The 19,319-nt window shown below is 46.6% G+C and overlaps 1 protein-coding gene across 1 annotated transcript in view; it reads left to right on the forward strand.

The window, feature by feature from the left end:
- SEZ6L (seizure related 6 homolog like) overlaps positions 1–19,319 on the forward strand; it is a 193,644-nt gene that overhangs the window by 149,636 nt on the left and 24,689 nt on the right. Inside the window, exons 11-13 of the mRNA XM_060118330.1 lie at positions 7,026–7,222; positions 13,617–13,811; positions 16,537–16,728. Of these exons, the coding sequence (XP_059974313.1) occupies positions 7,026–7,222; positions 13,617–13,811; positions 16,537–16,728 (584 nt within the window). The remainder of the gene's footprint in view (positions 1–7,025; positions 7,223–13,616; positions 13,812–16,536; positions 16,729–19,319) is intronic.

The raw sequence follows: 19,319 nt of genomic DNA on the forward strand, positions 1-19,319 counted from the left end.
GTTATTGTTGTTTGAGTGCTTAATACTCAGTAGGCAGTGTTGTTGTTCAAAAGCTAAATGAGGTCTTGGTAGACCTTTTGTCCCAAAACACCCATGGGACCGGTGTTTTTACAGCTCTGATACAGGGCAGAGTTGAAAGAGGAATTCAGAAGTGGAAGCGGTGGATGGCGTGCCCACAAATGCTTGCTCAGGCACTGGATGGGTCTCGGGATGTGCCCGGAGCAGGGTCAAGGTGGGGGAGGGGAGGAAACTAGAACCCAGCTGGTCAGGGTCATGGGTTGACATTGAAGTGGCTTATCAGGCATATAGGGACATCATTGTGGTATCAGGCTTGATTCTGGTGACCTGCATATCTAAGAAGAATGGAGGGTGTGGGCAACAGGGCTCCAGGAGGCAGGTGGGGCAGAAATCATTGGGGGAGTTCCCATCACTTAGGGCTTTCAAATTAACCTCTGGGAGCAAGTCCTAAAAGCAGCCAGGGCCAGAGAAGTCCCGCTCCCAAGGCTGGTACAGGTAAGAATCCATCTGGGGTCAGGGTCCCAGGCAGAGACGGGATCAGAGCCACAGTCCGCCTTGCATGGGAGCTGAGGCTGAGACCCGACAACTGCTCTGGGCTGCTGCTGATTCACCCAGCACACACTCAGTACTGTGCCAAGAGCTGGGGACACAGCTGTAAGCAGGCACACGTGCTCCCCAGCCTCAGGGAGCCTCTGGTCTCGTGCAGACATGCCAGGCCATTGGGGCACAAGTGCTGAGCTCTGTATGAGGGGTGAGCACGGAGGGGCTCCCAGTCCGGACTCAAGGGCCGGGGGGGAGCTCTATGCGTGAGCGAATCTTGAAAGACTGAGAGTAAAAGATGGGAGGGGTTACCCAGGTTTAGAGAGGGAAGGCTAAGGAAGGATACAGGGTCCAGGGAACAGCATGTCGAAAGCCCCAGAGGTGGGCAAGGGCCACATTCTTTGGCGAGATTGACAAGTAATTCAGTCTGGCTGGAGGGTAAAATATTTGGGTTGGAATATTGGGTTGGAGAGATGAGGCTGTGAGGAGGGGAGGGGATGAAAACATAGATACAGCCTTGACACTGGGATCAAAACCTTGTACTTTACCTAAGGTAAGGTAGCTTTCTTTTTAATTGAGATGAAAGCCACATAACATGATGTGAACCGTTTTATCATATACAATTCGGGGGTATTTAGTGCATTCACAATGCTGTGTAACTACCACATTTTCATCATCCCCAAAACAAACCCCTATCTATTAAGCAATCACACTCCTTCCTCCTCACCTGTCTCCCTAGCCCTTGGCAATCACCAAGTTGCTTTGTGTTTCTATGGATTTACCTCTTCTGGATATTTCTTATAAATGGAATCACACAACATGTAGTGATTTTTTAAACTGTCTCTTTTGTAAGGCTCATCCATGTCGTAGCGTGTGTCAGTGCTTCATTCCTTTTCATGGCTGAATAAGACTCCATGGTATGAATAGACCATGTTTGCTCATCTATTGAACTGTCAAGTGAAGGGTCCAGCTTTGTGTTTCGGAAGGATTTCCCTGAGCGCTGATGGGAGAGGGATTGGGACCAGGGAAGGATGGAGGTAGTAAGCCGTGAGGTCCTGCCCCACAATCCAGCTGAAAGATGGAGAAAAGCCTATGGCAGAGACCAAGGAAAAAGGAGTGGCTCGTGGTGTAGGAAGAGACACAGAGGCTGAGGTCTTCTGGCAGGAGCTGAAGACCCTGTGCCCGAGGAAAGCCTTTCCCTCTGGCAGTTAAGAGGGGCTGGCACATGCAGGGGCTGGCCTTGGGGAGCTCTGTCTTCCCGTGGAATTCTCCCTGTGGGGGACCTGCTACACCCAATTCCAGTCAGATCAAACCCACCTGCCTGCCGGAACCACTCCATTTCCCATTAGTTCTGGAGTAAAACTGACACCCTGATTTCTTGGCACCTCCTCAGATTGTATCTGGCTGACATCTCTCTTCCGTCCTGGGCAGAAAACCCTGCTCTGCCCTTTGGCCAGTCTCTCTGCCGTTAAGTCTCTGCCTTTTCCTCTCAGCTGCTGAGGATGGCCCTGCGGCAGGGACCCTGGATGTACTCAGTGTATCAAACACAGCTGGATGGGCCAGCAAAAATGCAGGCTCGTCTTTGGATTGGGACGGAAAATGAATTATCAGCATTTGTATATATCATGGGAACCAGCCTCTCAAAAAGATGGATCCAGAAGGATACAGGAGAGAGTAACTTCATTCTTTCTCCCACTTCCCTTCCCGTACCTTCTCTTTTTTTTTTTTTTTTTTTTTGCTTCTCAGGCTGAAAGCTTTGTTTTCATGGGTCTTCTGGTCCTAAGAAGTGTAGTTCAGTCTGATAATCATACAGCTCTAAACATTATTCATATTCAAAAGCTCATGCCTCCCTCAGCAGGGCTTCTTGGGCTGGGAATTCTGCAATGAGAAAGGGCCTTGTGGGCTGCTTCTTTCTCACAGGACAGTCTAATGTCACTGCACTGTTATATTATGGAAGATGTAGAATGCTGATTTTTTTTTTTTCCTCTCTCTTACGGGGCATGCTTGATATGGGCAGAGCCTGGATGCACTTGACCTTCCCCTCTGCTGGATTCCATTGCCCTTTCAGAGTGGGACCATTTTTAAGGGGATGCACAGTGGCTGCCTTCATCAGGGTTCACATCTAGACCTAGGAAGCATCCCCATTCCCATCAGTGATGGGTAGCTCACTCCCAACACCCCCCCTTTCTCCCTTTGCTTCGCCCCAGGTAGGCAGGCAGCTCTAGGCTGATTTTTCTCATTACTCTTTTCTTGGTGAACATCAAATGCAGTCACTGTCAAGCCACCAAGAGTTTCTTCGAAGCCCTGTTCACCAGATGAGGGTGATATACCTCCTCCCTTCCCCTTGGCTCCCCTCCCACAGTGGCCTGCCCCTTAAGGCAGCCTTTCCTGCAAGCCTCTTTTTTGTTTTTGTTTTTGTTTTTGCAGTACTTGGGCCTCTCACTGTTGTGGCCTCTCCCCGTTGCGGAGCACAGGCTCTGGATGTGCAGGCTCAGCAGCCATGGCTCACAGACCCAGCCACTCCGTGGCATGTGGGATCTTCCCGGACCGGGGCACGAACCCGTGTCCCCTGCGTCGGCAGGCGGACTCCCAACCACTGCGCCACCAGGGGAGCCCCCTGCAAGCCTCTTTGATGGCCCAGTGAATTCCTTGCCTTCATTAAGCTAGAAGTGGGTGGAGGGCTCATATTGGAAGAGCTGCATAGATGGTGGTAGCAGATGCCGTTGGTGTCTTATCCAAGCCCTGGAGCCCTTACCACTGTGTACTCACGATGGCTTCCTACTGCAACCCTCTTCACCTGAAGGCTTTGGTACCACGTGGGCAAGTCAGAAGTGCTGGAGATTTAGTATCCCTAGTAGCAGTCCTCAGCCAATGAGGGATGGGAGCTGGAAGATAAATACCCCAGCTCCCTCTCCCCCAAGGTATGTTTTGCACCATTTCTCACGGTTCCTGCAGGACTGAGCCCACTGCCCACCGTGGAACTTGCCCATCTATGCACCATGCATTGGCTCATTCCCTTCCTTCTATGCCACTTCCCCACCAGTGCTGCCTGGGGTGGCCTCCCAGATAAGCCAGACTCCAAGAGACACTCACATCTTTGCTCAGGCTCAGCTTCTGGAGAACCCAGTCTTTTTTTTTTTTTTTTTTTTTAATAAATTTATTTATTTATTTCGTGCTACATTGGGTCTTCATTCCTGTGTGTGGGCTTTCTCTAGTTGAGGCGAGTGGGGTCTACTCTTCTTGCGGTGCACGGGCTTCTCATTGCAGTAGCTTCTCTTGTTGTGGAGCATGGGCTTTAGGCACACGGGCTTCAGTAGTTGTGGCACGTGGGCTCTAGAGCGCAGACTCAGTAGTTGTGGCGCACGGGCTTAGTTGCTCCGCGGCATGTGGGATCTTCCCAGACCAGGGCTCGAACCCGTGTCCCCTGCATTGGCAAGTGGATTCTTAACCACTGCGCCACCAGGGAAGTCCCCAGAACCCAGTCTTAAACAATGGCCATGTCTATTCCTTTAGAAAGTAGGAATGCTTAGTCCCTGTTGGCTTATTCTTAGCTTAGGGGACTTTGAAATTCCAGGATGACAGGAGTAGTTGCATTTAATAGTTTGTTGCACACAGTTTACAAAATGCATTCACATAAATAAGGGTTTCTCAGCCTTAGCACTGTTGACATTTTGGACCAGATAATTGTGGTCCAAATTCTTTATCGTGGGAGAAGGCTATCTTGTGCATTATAGGATGTTTAACAGTCTCCCTGACATGGACTCACCAGTGGCATACCTCCCCCGCCCCCACTGGGACAACCATGTTTCTAGACATTGCCAACTGTCTCCAAGGGCCAAAACCACCTCTAGCTGAGAATCACAGACGTAAGCCATCTGATGTCATTTGATGTAAATGGCAATCCAAAAAGAGAATGATGATGATGGTGATGGTGGTGGTGATGGTGATGATGATGTTGGTGATGATGGTGATGATGCACATGGTAACATGACAACATGACATAACATTCAAATGACTTGACCAGACTTGCTCAGGTGCTATCAGTGAACCTAGAGTCTGATCCCAGATCTTCTGCCTGCCTTACCTCACTCTGAAAGCCCATGACATTGACTGGAAATATTCAGCCCTATTCACAGACAAGGAACTTCAGAGAAAACACATGCCCTCCACGAAAGTGTCGAACCAAGAATGAAACCAGAGCTTTCTGACTTCCAAGGCTGTGTGCTCTTTCCAGAGCACTGCTCCTTCCTGTTTTAGAAAGAACAGAGAGTTGTGCTAGGGTTTTCACATGAAAGCTGTTTGCACCCTTGAAGATGCTTCTACTGCATTGAGATCACTGAAATGAATGATAGAATAAAGCCAAGTTGTACACTGTCTGCAGCCCACTGTTACCAGCAGATCCGCTGTGAAGTTGGCTTATGGAATAAATATCTGCCATCTACAACGTTTCGCACTAGCCTAATCCGCACTTTCATGAGCTACTGATGTTTTCATGGTACTTAGAGTTAAGAGACTCTTCCATAGTTCAAAAACTGACATCAACCCTACTATTTCTGTTGTCATATGGGGTCTCCAGCAGACTCTTTCATAGCATAGCATTTATTGAGCACCTACTGTGTTCAAGAGAAGGTGGCGACTCCAGAATGTCAATGTAATAGGGGTTTAGAGGCTGTCGCCTGGTTGTAAACTGGCGGGGAGTAGGTGGAGTCTCGGAGCTTAGTCTGGAAGCCCTGTGTGCAAAACAAGCGCACAGCTTTTATTAGGAGAGGATGTTTGGGGGTGGTGCCGGGGAAGCTGATGGAGGTTATGGGGATAATTAGAATCTTCCTAAGCCACCTGTTGGGACAACTTGACATGAGGAATTATGGTCGATAAAATATGTCCCCTGCGCTCTGGAAACAGACCTTCAGCAGTGTGCCTTGTGTTTCTGTTGCTTTGTTCTTTACTACTTGAAGCACCAACAACATGGGTGGTTTCCACATCTCCTCCCTGCTCCTGGAGTGGCAGCAGACACCGCCCTTGGGCAGTGGATGAAGAGGGGGGCATGAGGGGTGGGGTGGGAGGAGGTTGTGGTTCTGCATCAGTTCCAAGAACTTCTCTGGAGGCCATTTCCTGGAACGCCTCTCCTCTGGCAGTGAATTGCTCAGTCAGGATGCTCCTGTTTAAAATCCTTTACTGTCTCCCATCCCCAGCAAGGTGACATCCAAGTGACCTAAACTTGTCTCTCTAAACCCTTCATGGTCTGACTCCTGCTTCCATGTCTATACCCAAAGCCGGGCACACTGACCACCAGGCAAGTTCCTTCAGGAGTTGTGACCCCTCTCCCTTCTTCCCTCTGCCTCAGGCGCTGCCCTCTCCACCCACCTCCTGTTTATCTGCCTAGTGGTCCCCTTCTCTTTCTTGAGGATCACCTCCTCCAGGGAGGCCTCTCTGATGCCCCCCATCTGAGTTAGACACACTTTTCTGCACCTACCTTGACTGTAACTCCTACCACAATCCCTGGCTTTCTCGTCTAAACAGACCACTGCTCTGTGACTCCTTGTGTCCTCTGATCACAGCACAGGGCCTGGCACATAGTAGGTGCTTGGAAATATTAGGGAGGGGATACAAGTAAAGAAGACACAAGAGAAAAAGGGAAGAAAGAGAGAAGTGGAGAAGGAGAAAGGAAGGAAAGAGGCGTAAGTTAATATCTATCCATGATTGATGCAGCCGGAGTTGAATTGTCTGGCGTTCCTACAATCACAGATCAATTTTATCCAGCACACCTAACATAGCACACGTTTCTTTGCCGTACTGTGCTTTCTGGATTATTAACTGTCCATCGCTGTCCAAATACTTAGTGTCAAGGTACTCTTATTGTGTTTGGGTCTTTAAAAGTGTGTCATCCTGTGATGCTATGAATAGTGATGGCAGGTTGGAGCATAGTGCATGAATAAGGTGCCTCCATCCCATTCTCTGTTCCGTCCCCTAAACATAATAGATTAGCTGGTTGATTTTGAGGAATTTGCCAACTATAAGAATGCAAGTTATCATTAGCAAGCAGTCAGCGTGCTCTGCATCACAGAAAAATGGAAGACCCAGGTCACACCCCCAGCAGGTGGCTCAATGCCCAGCACTTAGTTTCACCCAGGAAAAAATGTTGTTAATGACGGGGGTATTGAAGGCAATTCTACAGACAATGCAGCACTTGACTCTGCAGTGAGCTCCATGCTGGGAAGGTCATTTCATGAATGAGTCTTCAAAAGCCCAATCCATCCACGGATCTGTGTGCGATGCTTTTAGGAAGGACCATCACATCCTGTTCACGGGTTTGGTCTATGCCTTCCTCACCCCCAGTTCCTAGCTTGGGATATGACACATAGTATATCTCAAGAAAATGAGTGTTGCTTGAAAAAAGAAATCAAAGGCTTGTTGAATGCCTGTAACTTGGCTTCACAAGACCCCTCCTCTTCTCTCTGCCCCCCAAGCCTGAACCTAAGCAACAGCGACATCCTGACCATCTACGACGGTGATGAGGTCATGCCCCACATCTTGGGGCAGTACCTTGGAAACAGCGGACCCCAGAAGCTGTACTCGTCCACGCCGGACCTAACCATCCAGTTCCACTCAGACCCTGCCGGGCTCATCTTTGGGAAGGGCCAGGGGTTCATCATGAACTACATAGGTAAGTATTCTAGCCAGTCACTTTTTCTCCTTGGGTTTAGGTGCAAGTTAAGACAATTTCTTCTAGATATGTCTTTTGGGGAGGGTTGTGCTACATGAGTTTTTCAATATATTGACACGGTAAATATACATCGTTTTTTTTTAAGAGGTTGGTCTCTCTAGTCAGAAGGACAAGGGTTCAAATCTTAGGATTATCATTGATGACTGTGTGACCTTGGGCAAGTCACTTAACCTCTCTGAGCCTCTTTTTTGTCATCTGTAAAATGGAAATAGTGATACCTCCTCCACAGGGTTGATATCAGGACTTAGTAGATAATGTCTCATAACTTTAAGATTCATCATTTTTCATTTGCAGCCAGCTGTGACTTTATATCGTCAACACACTCTTCCGTATTTGCAACTTCTCAAAGCATTACCTATGCCATCTTGCCTGAACTGAAGCTTGGCTCTCCCCTAAGGACTCTTCTTCTCCTGAAGCCCCGTCCAACCAAGACAGCCCTTTCTCTCCTACCTCCCATACTTTATTTTTTTAAATTTTTATTCGAGTATAGTTGATTTACAATGTTATATTAGTTTCAGGTGCACAGCAAAGTGAATTAGTTACACATATACATATATCCACTCTTTTTTAGATTCCTTTCCCATATAGGCCATTACAGAGTACTGAGTAGAATTCCCTGTGCTATACAGTAGGTCCTTATTAGTTATCAGTTTTATATATAGTAGTGTGTATATGTCAATCCCAATCTCCAATTTATCGCTTCCCCCCTTCCCCCCGGTAACCATAAGTTTGTTTTCCGCATCTGTAACTTTATTTCTGTTTTGTAGGTAAGTTCATTTGTACCCTTTTTTTAGATTCCACATATAAGCAACATCATGTGGTATTTTTGTCTTTCTGTGTCTGACTTACTTCATTCCATATGACAGTCTCTAGGTCCATCCATTTTGCTGCAAATGGCATTATTTCATTCTTTTTTATGGCCGAGTAATATTCCATTGTATATAGGTGCCACATCTTCTTTATCCATTCTTCTCTTGATGGACATTTAGGTTGCTTCCACATCTTGGCTATTGTAAATTGTGCTGCTATTGGTGTTGGGGTGCACGTATCTTTTCAAATTATGGTTTTCTCCAGATATATGCCCAGGAGTGGTATTACTGGATCGTATGATAGCTCTATGTTTATTTTTTTTAAGGAACCTCCATACTCTTCTCCCGTACTCTAGATTCTTTCTTGCTGCTCAATGTGTCTTCCAAACCTTTTCTCTTCCCATCATCTTTTAAAAAAAATCCTGCTGGGCTTCCCTGGTGGCGCAGTGGTTGAGAGTCCGCCTGCCGATTCAGGGGACACGGGTTCGTGCCCTGGTCCGGGAAGATCCCACATTCCGCGGAGCGGCTGGGCCCGTGAGCCGTGGCTGCTGAGCCTGTGCGTCCGGAGCCTGTGCTCCACAATGGGAGAGGCCGCAACAGTGAGAGGCCTGCATACCACAAAAAAAAAAAAAAAAAAAAAAAATCCTGCTATAAAGTTCAAACTAAGTTCACACGTGACCATCCAGTACCCCCTTCTTAATTATTTCATCCACCCACACCCTTCCCTCCTCACTCCTCACCCTGAAACTCCCCCTTATTCATTCCTGGCTCCATCCCCCTCCTCTGCTCTGCTCAAGCTCTAAACCTTGGAGGGTCCCATCCTGGACCCTGTCCTGCCTTCTCTCTGTGTGCTGTCCTCCAGGCCCATGGTTTTAAACAATGCTTATCTATATTCCATTGACCCCTAGTTTGTACCTACAGCCTTGACCTCTCCCGTGAACTCCAGATCTCTCCAGCTCCCTGCTCACTGCGCTCTTGCACGTCTCACTGACAGCTCGGGTTTAGCACGGACAGAGCAGAGCGACCTCTTTGCCTCCCTGCCCTCAGCACCTCTCACTGCTCCTGCTGTCTGCCCAGCCCAGGAGGCGGGACCACGACTCTCCTGGTTTCTCAGGCTGCTTCCCCTGTATCCAGTCCCTCCGCTCAGCTGTACTGCTACAATCTGTCTCAGATCCAAGTCCTCTTCTCCGTCTATCCACGCCCACCACCCTAGTCCAAGCTGCTATCCTCGCCAGCAGTCGGGACCAGAACACTGTGAAGTCCCACTGATCCCAGCCCTGGAAGGGACTTGAACTGACAGAGTGTCTGGTCCAGCCCTGTCTCGTCACAGCACAAGAAGCCCTGGACCACCAAGGATGAGGGACTTGATCATCAGGGGCGGACCTGAGGCTCACATCCAGGCTTCCAGCTCTTAGGGTTTCTCTACCCCCAATATTTTTGGCAATAGCAGAGAACCTGGGAGACACAGTGTTAGGTAGAAAAGACCTAACTTCTTTTGGCATCCAGGATGGTGGGTGCTTGCCTCCTGAGGATTTCAATGGGCGGGATTCAGCCAGCAGTTAGGGGACTTGCTTGCACCCCCCAGGGAAGAGGTTGACGTCTTGATCTCCAAGATGGAACCAGGAAAAGGAGGACTGATCCTGCCAAGTCTCTCTGCCACCACCAAAGACCCTCTGGCTTGAGCACGATTCCGTGTCTTTGGTTCTTCCCCTTGGCTTGAAGATTTGCCCATCTCTAGCTCATACAAAGTGTTCTCTTTGTATCTCCTCCTGCCTCCAGAATACAAGCTAGTTCCCTGACCATTGGCTGTCTCAAGGAGCCTCATGCATATGAAAATAAGTCTCTTGCTTTTTTTTATTTCCAGCTGGTGGACACTTCCTGTCCCCGCTCTGCTCTGCAGGTACCTCTCAGAGAAGCAATCACAAGCACTGATTTCTTTTTTATGTGACTCAGGGGTCTTTTTACCCTTGATGGCGATGCTGGGTATGTTCAGAGTGTAACTGCTGCCACTTTCCATGCGTTGTTCACTGGGTGATGCCCTGGGCAGAGGCTGTCCAGGCGACGTGCCCTCCAGAGTCAGCTGCCTTTGGAGGGAAAGTTTCTGGTGACTTGGCTTCAGTCTGTCTCCTTAGACCATTCCTCCCCGCCTCCCTCCCTACTGGAAGATGAGGTCATATTTTTGCTCATTTGTCTCCTCTGGTGCCCGAGTCAGTCTTGCAAAACTGCATTCAGCTTGATGGCAGAAATATGACTCTATCCAAGGCTGCCCAAGGTTGACCAGAAAGCCTGGCCATTGTTCAGTTTGGCAATATTTTGAAGAGGAGGTGCTCTTGTTAATTGAAGCTGAAACTTAGATTCATGTGACAATTTGCGGTTGGCAAACACTCTTACATATATTATTTTATTTCATCTTCAAACGCATTATCTCCATTTTCCACAGAGTTTGGTTCACAAAATTTCATGCTAGGCCCTGTCCTAGTCATCAGGATACAGGAATGAATAGAATTCTCTCCCTGCCCTTGAGCCAGTTAGTGAAAATGGAAGAGTCCCATTAACAGACAATATCAGGATCATATGCTGATGAGCACAGGATTTCAGAGAGTGCTTCCCAGGGGTACACAGCCTGGCTAATATGGGTAACACAAAAAGGGAGAACAGCTCAACTTTTTTCTTATTTCTCTTAAAGAAACACAGGTTAATTTCACAGAGAAGGAAAGTGGGCCTTTGTATTTAATTTTGATGTCAATCAATTGCCAGTGACTACCTGGATTGAAGACCATGTTGTTTTCAGAGGAGGCCATGCCTGAAGTCAGTGGAAAAGAATGCCGTGATTGATTAGTGATGTCTGTCATGGGCATGGGAGAGGTATTTGCTACCCTGGGTCTAGATTTAACCAGACACGGATGCAACTCCCATCCAGTAGAGGGATCAGATGGAAGGGTTAGGGGTTTCTGTTGTCATCTAGAGAATTAGTTTTTTCTTTTTTGGCTGCGTTGGGTCTTCGTTGCTGCGTACGGGCTTTCTCTAGTTGCGGCAAGCGGGGGCTACTCTTTGTTGCGGTGTGCAGGCTTCTCACTGTGGTGTCTTCTCTTGTGCTGGAGCACGGGCTCTAGGCACACGGGCTTCAGTAGTTGTGGCTTGTGGGCTCTAGAGCACAGGCTCAGTAGCTGTGGCGCACGGGCTTAATTGCCCCGCGGCACGTGGGATCTTCCTGGACCTGGGCTCAAACCCATGTCGCCTGCATTGGCAGGTGGATTCTTAACCACTGCGCCACCAGGGAGGCCCCTCATCTAGAGAATACTAAAGCTCCTACACTGATCTCAAGGCCTGACCCCAGCTCTGGAAAGTGGCCGAGGCTTATCTGCTCTGATTGCTGTCAGAACCTTCCATGTAAGAACACTGGGCCTACATGGTTCTGACTTCCCATAATTCTCCTTTGCACAGACAGAAGCAAAGGCCCATTCTTCTCACTGCTTCTTATGTTTTGCTGTTGTCTGTCGTCAAGTGCGTGGGAGGGAAGGGAATTAAAAAGCAGAGATAAGCAAGCAGTGTTTTTCAAAGAGATATTGGTCACTTGTATGTTTATTCCTCTAATCCCAGGATAATAAATAAGTTCCATATTGTAGGTCAACTCCAATCAAATGACAGTGGCTCCCTGGAATGTTGTGTTGAGAAGGATTGGGAGGTTTCAGCTTGATTCAAAGACAGAGATTGCTATGGTTGATTAGTGATGTCTGCCATGAGCATAAGACTGTGAAGTGGTGGTATGTATTCAGTACATTTAGGTATTTCTTTTGCCCAAAAGTTGTACCATGGTGCTGATCTTGACTGTGAGCATGGAACCATGACTTCAGATCTCTGTATTCCTGGTGCCTGGCACATAGTACGCACTCACAACATCTTAGTCAAACAAATCAATGAAACCATATAACTTGTCTTAGTGTTATTCTCTCATATCCTGCACATTAATTAGTTTTCATCTTGCCTCTAGGGATAGACAGGGTCATGATTCTTGTCTCCATTCTCTGATTGAGGACAGTGAGGCTCAGAGACGTTTATTGACATGACTGGAGTCACACAGCTTCTAAAATAAAGAAAGAGGATTAGAAGGGAAGTTCTCTGACTCCTGGGCCAGTTTTCTCATTCTAAGCAAAGTTAACAAAGGTTCATAGGAACAGATAATTCCAGAAGCTCTGCCTAGGGTGTTTGGTGAACATGCAGACTCCTGAATCAGGGTCTCTGGGGGTAGAGTCTGGGAACTGAAGAACAGAAGGTTAAGTGACTTAGCCAAAACCACCCAGTTAGTGGACAGTGGGGCCAAGGTTTGAATCAAGGCTCTGCTGCATGGTGGCAGCCGCTGAGAATGACAAATGCGATGAATGCTACGGAGGAGACGGGAGGGCCCATGGAAATGTATAGCCATGCCGGCTCATCTTGAAAAGTCAGACAAGCAAACCTTTCTCAGTCCCAAAGCATCTGGCACAAGGCAGACCACATATCCAGTATTTGCCCCCATTTCTCCTCTTTCATCCAGAGTTTGAACATTTGCAGCTGTGTCCCAAATCCAGGGCTTGGCTGATTTTTCAAAGGCCTAAAAATAGAGGCTCCTGTTCCCCACGAAGCAATTCTAGAAGCCATTTCCCGCTCCCCTTCTTCTTGCGGACACCCAGGAGATCTCCTTCCCCCAAATAAAATCATGATGAAATCCCGGGAAAAGCCATTGCTTGTTTCTCAGAATGACTTTCCTGCAGACAATGGAGGTGCTTTGCTTTCCCCAGAAGCACATAAGAGCCGCAAATTAATTACATGGCATAATTAGCCCTCTTCTCAAAATCTGTGCAGTGCGCACTTAGAAGCGAGAGTGATAATAGTGGGCTTTGGATTGCTACCTTAGTAACAAAGGTTTGCAGGGGGAAAACAGAATTATTCCAGAGGAAGATTCTGTGACGATAAGCTGTGTGTAGCATTTTCTGGAGTATGGTTAATGTTCGCTGATGGTAGGCGATGTGATTTGAAGAATGCAACCAATAATTATTTCTTTCTTAATAGTTACGTGTTTATCTTAGTCTACATTACAAAAATGTATATGACTAATCCATCAAACCCATAGATTTATGGACATTCTTAGGATAAGGCTGAGTATAGTAGCAACCTATTGCTACGTAACAGATGACCCCCCCAAATTAACAATAAACGTTCACTATCTCACAGTTTCTGTGAGTCAGGAATTCAGGAGTTAATACTGGGCGGTCCTGATTTGGGGCCTGTCATGAGGTTATAGTCAAGATATCAGCTGGGGCTGCAGTCCTCTGATGGCTTGGCTGGAGGTTCCACATCCAAAATGGGAAGAAGTCATTGTAAAATCCCCCTAGGGAAGAGTTCTTGCAGGTTAAGGGATTTCAGAAGTTGTGTTGCTTACTTCTGGGGGCTTTTTCTTCTATTTTCTCTTTCGTCTGACATTCATAAAAGGAACCCCCAGCAACAAGGCCACCTCCGCATCTAAGGATGATGTTTTTGTTTTAAAGAGGTGTCAAGGAACGACTCCTGCTCAGATTTGCCCGAGATCCAGAATGGTTGGAAAACCACTTCTCATACAGAGCTCGTGAGGGGAGCCAGAATCACCTACCAGTGTGACCCCGGCTATGACATCGTGGGGAGCGACACCCTCACCTGCCAGTGGGACCTCAGCTGGAGCAGCAATCCCCCATTTTGTGAGAAAAGTAAGAGTAGTCTTGTTGTTTTCCTCTAGGTCATTGGATGGAAAATCCCTCCCATGGAGTATTTTTTTGCATGGATGCAGAGGAGGTATTCAGTGTAGAATCTGGCCTCTCTTCTATTCCACCAACACACCGGTGCTGTTCACCAATGTCGTTTTGTAGCCCAAGGGCAGGGATCTCAGACTCAGGTGGTTTCAAAAGCCTGGCAGATAATGGAAATAAGTAAAGCAGGCTGGGTGTGAGACATTAGGGAATGGTGTGGACTGCAGTCAGCAGGAATATATGTAGCCTGTGTAAAAACATCATTCAAATTCAAGTCGTTAAAATACCTGCAGCAGCCAAGCAAAACAAATCTAAGTTGGCCCTAGGAGCCCCAGTTCAAAACCCCTATGGTAGGTAGCCAACTTTTTTTTTTTTAAGGCACGTTTTATTTTCTCAGCATTTCCAAAATGGAAATAGTTTGATCGATGATAATTTTTTAAAAGAAGTAGCTTGAATTTTCTGGCAACGCCTTAGTGAAGGTATCTAGAGAAACAAGAAAACTTCTCCTTGTTTCTAAACCTTCAGTGGTCTTTCTCTTGCATTTACATTGAAGTAGACACTGGTAGGTAGCTGACTTTATCCAGACAGCATCCCCCCCAGTCCCCTGGTTCCTTCTGCCTGCTCTCCTGAGTGCTGGCCTGAGTGCAGGCCAAGTGTGTCTAGTGATAGCTGAGTTTAGCGTCTTGAAGAGGGGTAGCGACAGGAAGTGCCTCTAATGGTTTCTACCCTGATGTCTTAGTATCGGGGTGGGGGGAGCTAAATTTGGCCTCTCCCCTCCTCCATTTGCTTCCCACCTCCTACATAAAACTCTAGTCTGCAGCCTTCTTCCTGGGAATCCTTGGATCCTTGGTGATACTTCGGTAGATCTGTTCAGCATGACTTAAGTCACCAATTGCCCAAGAAGAAATATTAAGTGCTGCAGAGAAAGAGGCTGTCAGGGAAGGAGAGCATGGGGGGGCTACATACAATTCCTGTCATAAACATTCCAACATCAAGGAAAATTATAATGGTGGGAAACATGAAAGAACTCGCTGAAGGTCCATAAAACCAGCTACACAAACACATCGATTTGTTCTGCAACAGAATGTGGGGTGTGTGTATGTGTGCGGATTGTGATAGAAAATAAAAATGGACAGTGAGATGTACAATTAAGAGAGATCCATCACGAACCCACCAATGCAGTCTACATCATCATCATTATTTTTTAAACATTTTTAAAGGCTTGGAGGGGACATAACTAGCTCTCTATGGGGGGGGTCCCCTCCCCTGCCTCAATTTTTGCCAAGAAAAGGCCCAAAGTAGAGCAAATAAATGTGTATTGGGCCTGTTGTGTGCCTGTGTGTTTATGTTCCCAGGCTGGGTGCCACGCTCACTCTGCGTTCAAGACACAGACCCACCAAAATGCTTCTCTTCTAGTGAAATGAGAGCAGAAGAACCTCCTAGAACAGTGGGGTCCCACCTAGAAGTCCCTGAATGTTATAACTACCTTTCATTGGTTAAGCTCCACTCTTGACATTAAAAGATGTAAATATATAACTGTATCTTAAAATTGTGCCAGTAACAAATATACGGTAATCAAGTGGTAGTAAAATAATGAGGTAGAAAGTGAAAATCCCTATGATCTGCTCTCTAGCAATGAGGCCACGCTCAAAAGTTTATTCTGTCTTATTCCAATTGCATATGTATGTATCTGTCTGTTACACACATACGTAAATACGCATGTGTGTGTGTATTGTGTATGTTGAGATATATATGGATACACATATAGAAATAGCTGCAGATACAGATATTTTACCATAATAGGCATCAGTTTCTAGAAACTGCCTTGCAACAGCTTTTTTCTTCAATTCAGAAATAGACATCTTTTCATATCACACATGTGATCTACTTCATTCCTTTTTATTTTTATTTTTGCAGCACAATGAGAAATAGGTTTTATTTAGTCTTAAGATGTTTCCTCTCTGCATAAATATTAAGAATAGTGTATCATGAGTCACAGTGCAAAATTTACATTACAGTTGTCAATTTAAAACTCAGTTTCTCTTTTCCATACTTCATTCCTTTTTAATTGGTTTATTTTTCTCCTTTTATCTATATTGACTTTTTAACTTAAAAGTAATGGACACTTAGGACTTCCCTAGCAGTCTGGTGGTTAGTACTCCGTGCTTTCACTGCCCTGGGCCCGGGATTCGATCCCTGGTCAGGGAACTAAGATCCCACAAGCGACACGGTGAGACCAAATAAATGAATGAGTGAATGAATGAAAGAATGTAGTGGATGCTTATTTTCCTATAGTTAAGTACTACAAAGAAAGCAGTGGGAAAGAGCACTTTGTTCTCATTCGTGGTTGGTCAGGATTTCATGGAATGGTTGCTGCCTGATATTTAACTCCTCTTCTGTTAAAGGATTGCTTTTTAACCATTACAAGTATAATATTATTATGTGCAATGTGCAGCCTTGTATGTGGGTCTTTGGGCCCTGATGCAAACAATTCTTTGGGCAAATTCCTAAAAGTGAAAATTAAATTCAAGTCTCTCTTGTCCTGGCCTGTTCTCCAGCCGCATGCAGTGTCTTTCAAACAGGGAAAGAACTAAGTGAGGAAATGTTCTAGATCATTCTGTAGTTCTCAGCAAACCAGTGGTCATCAGGCCCTAACACCCACCTGGTTTGGTTTCATCTCGTGTAGTTATGTACTGCACCGATCCCGGGGAAGTAGACCACTCGACCCGCTTGATTTCGGACCCCGTGCTGCTGGTGGGCACCACCATCCAGTACACCTGCAACACGGGCTTCGTGCTGGAAGGGAGCTCCCTCCTGACCTGCTACAGCCGTGAAACCGGCACGCCCATCTGGACCTCTCGCCTGCCCCACTGTGTTTGTGAGTCCTCTTTATTGGCTTGAGCCTCCGGGATGCATCTGGGGGTTGGCTTCTTCTTACTCCCGGTGGAGGGCTGGGCTCCTAGGAGGCGGTACCCACTCTTGGGAGCGTTTATTATCGCTGTCCCCCAACAATAACTAACAGGGATTGAGGGCATGGCTACTCTAACAGTTATGGTAAGTTTATCAGGCAGTGTGCTGAGTCCTTTACCAGATTTCCCTCTCTTCTTCCTTGGGTAGCTTCGTGAGCACGGCAGTACTGTCTCCATCTTCCAAAGAGGATACTAAGGTTCAAAGAGGTGAAATCATGGCCCCAGATCACACAGCTAGTCAGTTAAGAAGGAGGCCAGAGGCAAACCCAGGCCTGCCTGACTCTAAGTGATTAAAATTGAGCAGTCCACAGGGCAGTAAATAGAGTGATTTAGACTCTCTTTGACCTCTTCTACAGGGCCATCAAAGCAAACGTTTGGTTAAAAAAACACTTTGGGGGGTTCTCTACCATAAGAACTCAAAAAAAGGCTTCCAAGGTCACTCTGAGAATGGAAGAGTAACTGCATATTCTCACCAGGCAGAGGAGGTGGAGAGCAGGGGTCTGGGGCGGGGGGTGGGGGGTCTCAGCCTCGATGGCGCATGGGAATCATCTAGGATGTTTTAAAACACCCTGGAGATTCGGATGCAGTTGGTCTGGGGTGTATCGTGAGTTTCAAAGGCTTCCCAAGGTTTCTGATGTGCTGACAGATATCGGACCCATTGCTTAAGAAAAGCGTGAGGCTCTGCAGAAGGAACAAAGCCTCACACGATACCTGGGGTTTAGAGATGTCAGCTGCACTGCTATTTTATGAGTGTTTTTTGAAGAGATCCATTAAGGGCACAGGCAGCCCAAGCTCCCAGAGCTGCACTGAGGTCTTGATAGTGCTGGGGAATCAGACTTTAAACAACAACAAAAGAATAGATGTTTATTGTATGTTTATGTTTATTGTAAACTACATCTTATGTGATGAACAGAGTGTAACTTAAGGATGTGACTCTCTCCTGAAGTAGCTGTGTTTTGTCACTTCTCACAAGTATCAAAACAGGCTTTGTGGAGCTTTTTCATGGCCACAAACAAGCAGCCCTGCCATTTAGATGGACAGAAGCATTCACTGTTTGGAAGACAATTGGAAAGCAAGAAAATCCTTGTCCTTTTCCATGGGATAAACAGATACAGGCAGACCTCAGAGATACTGTGGGTTCAGTTCCAGACCAACACAATAAAAGAAAATATTGCAATAAAGCAAAATTTTGGGTTTCCTAGTGTATATAAAAGTTACATTTAGCCTATACTGTAATCTATTAAGTGTGCTATAGCATTACGTCTAAAAAAAAAAAAAGTATGTACCTTAATTTTAAAAGACTTTATTGCTTAAAAAAAAAAAAATGCTAACCCTCATCTGACCATGCAGGGTTGCCACAAACCTTCGATTTGTAAAAAAAAAAAAAAACAGTATCTGTGAAGCACAGTAAAGCAACGTGCAATAAAACAAGGTATGCCTGGGCTTCCCTGGTGGCGCAGTGGTTGAGAGTCCGCCTGCCGATGCAGGGGACGCGGGTTCATGCCCCGGTCTGGGAAGACCCCACATGCCGCGGAGCGGCTGGGCCCGTGAGCCGTGGCCGCTGAGCCTGCGCGTCCAGAGCCTGTGCTTCGCAACGAGAGAGGCCACAGCACTGAGAGGCCCGCGTACCGCACAAAAAAGAAAAAAAAAAAAAAAACAAGGTATGCCTGTACTTACTGAGCACTTATTGTATGCCAGGCACCATTCTGAGCAGTCACATGCATTAATTCACATTCACATAATTAATTAATAGCAGAGATGTTCGTTGCTTCTGATAAAGAACAGAGCATGGTCAAATTCAAACTCTGAGGAGACCTTCCTCTCTTTCTATTTGTGAGGCAGCCAAGGCCAGGGTCCCCTGTGGTAGTCCATAAATTCAGGTTTCTCAGCCCACAAAAGGGATTTATCACACAGACCCAAATAAATGAAAAATTTAAGTGCACATCATCTACTTCATAGATTTTCGTTAATTGACATCTGATTCCTTTATTAGAGGAAGATTTATGTTTCTGGGTTCCCATTTTCTCTTCTCAAAAAGGGGGAGGGTGTGGTAAGAACACAACATGAAATGGACCCTTTTAGCAAATCTTTGAGTGTATAATAGAGTATCATTAACTCAGAGGCATGGTGTTGTACAGCAGATCTTTAGAAGTTACTTACCTTGCATAATGGGAACTTTATGCCTGTTGATAAGCAATTTCCCCATTTCCCCTTCCTCCAGCCCCAGGCAGCCACCGTTTGACTCTCTGGTTCTATGAATTTGACCCTTTTTTTTTTTTTTTTTTTTTTTTTGTGGTATGCGGGCCTATCACTGTTGTGGCCTCTCCCGTTGCGGAGCACAGGCTCCGGACACGCACGGCTCATGGGCCCAGCCGCTCTGCGGCATGTGGGATCTTCCCGGACTGGGGCACGAACCCGGGTCCCCTGCATCGGCAGGCGGACTCTCAACCACTGCGCCACCAGGGAAGCCCCTTGACCTTTTTTAAAAAGATTTTTTTAT

This window comes from Mesoplodon densirostris, chromosome 15, assembly GCF_025265405.1.
Source record: "Mesoplodon densirostris isolate mMesDen1 chromosome 15, mMesDen1 primary haplotype, whole genome shotgun sequence".
Classification (NCBI taxonomy): Eukaryota; Metazoa; Chordata; class Mammalia; order Artiodactyla; family Ziphiidae; genus Mesoplodon; species Mesoplodon densirostris.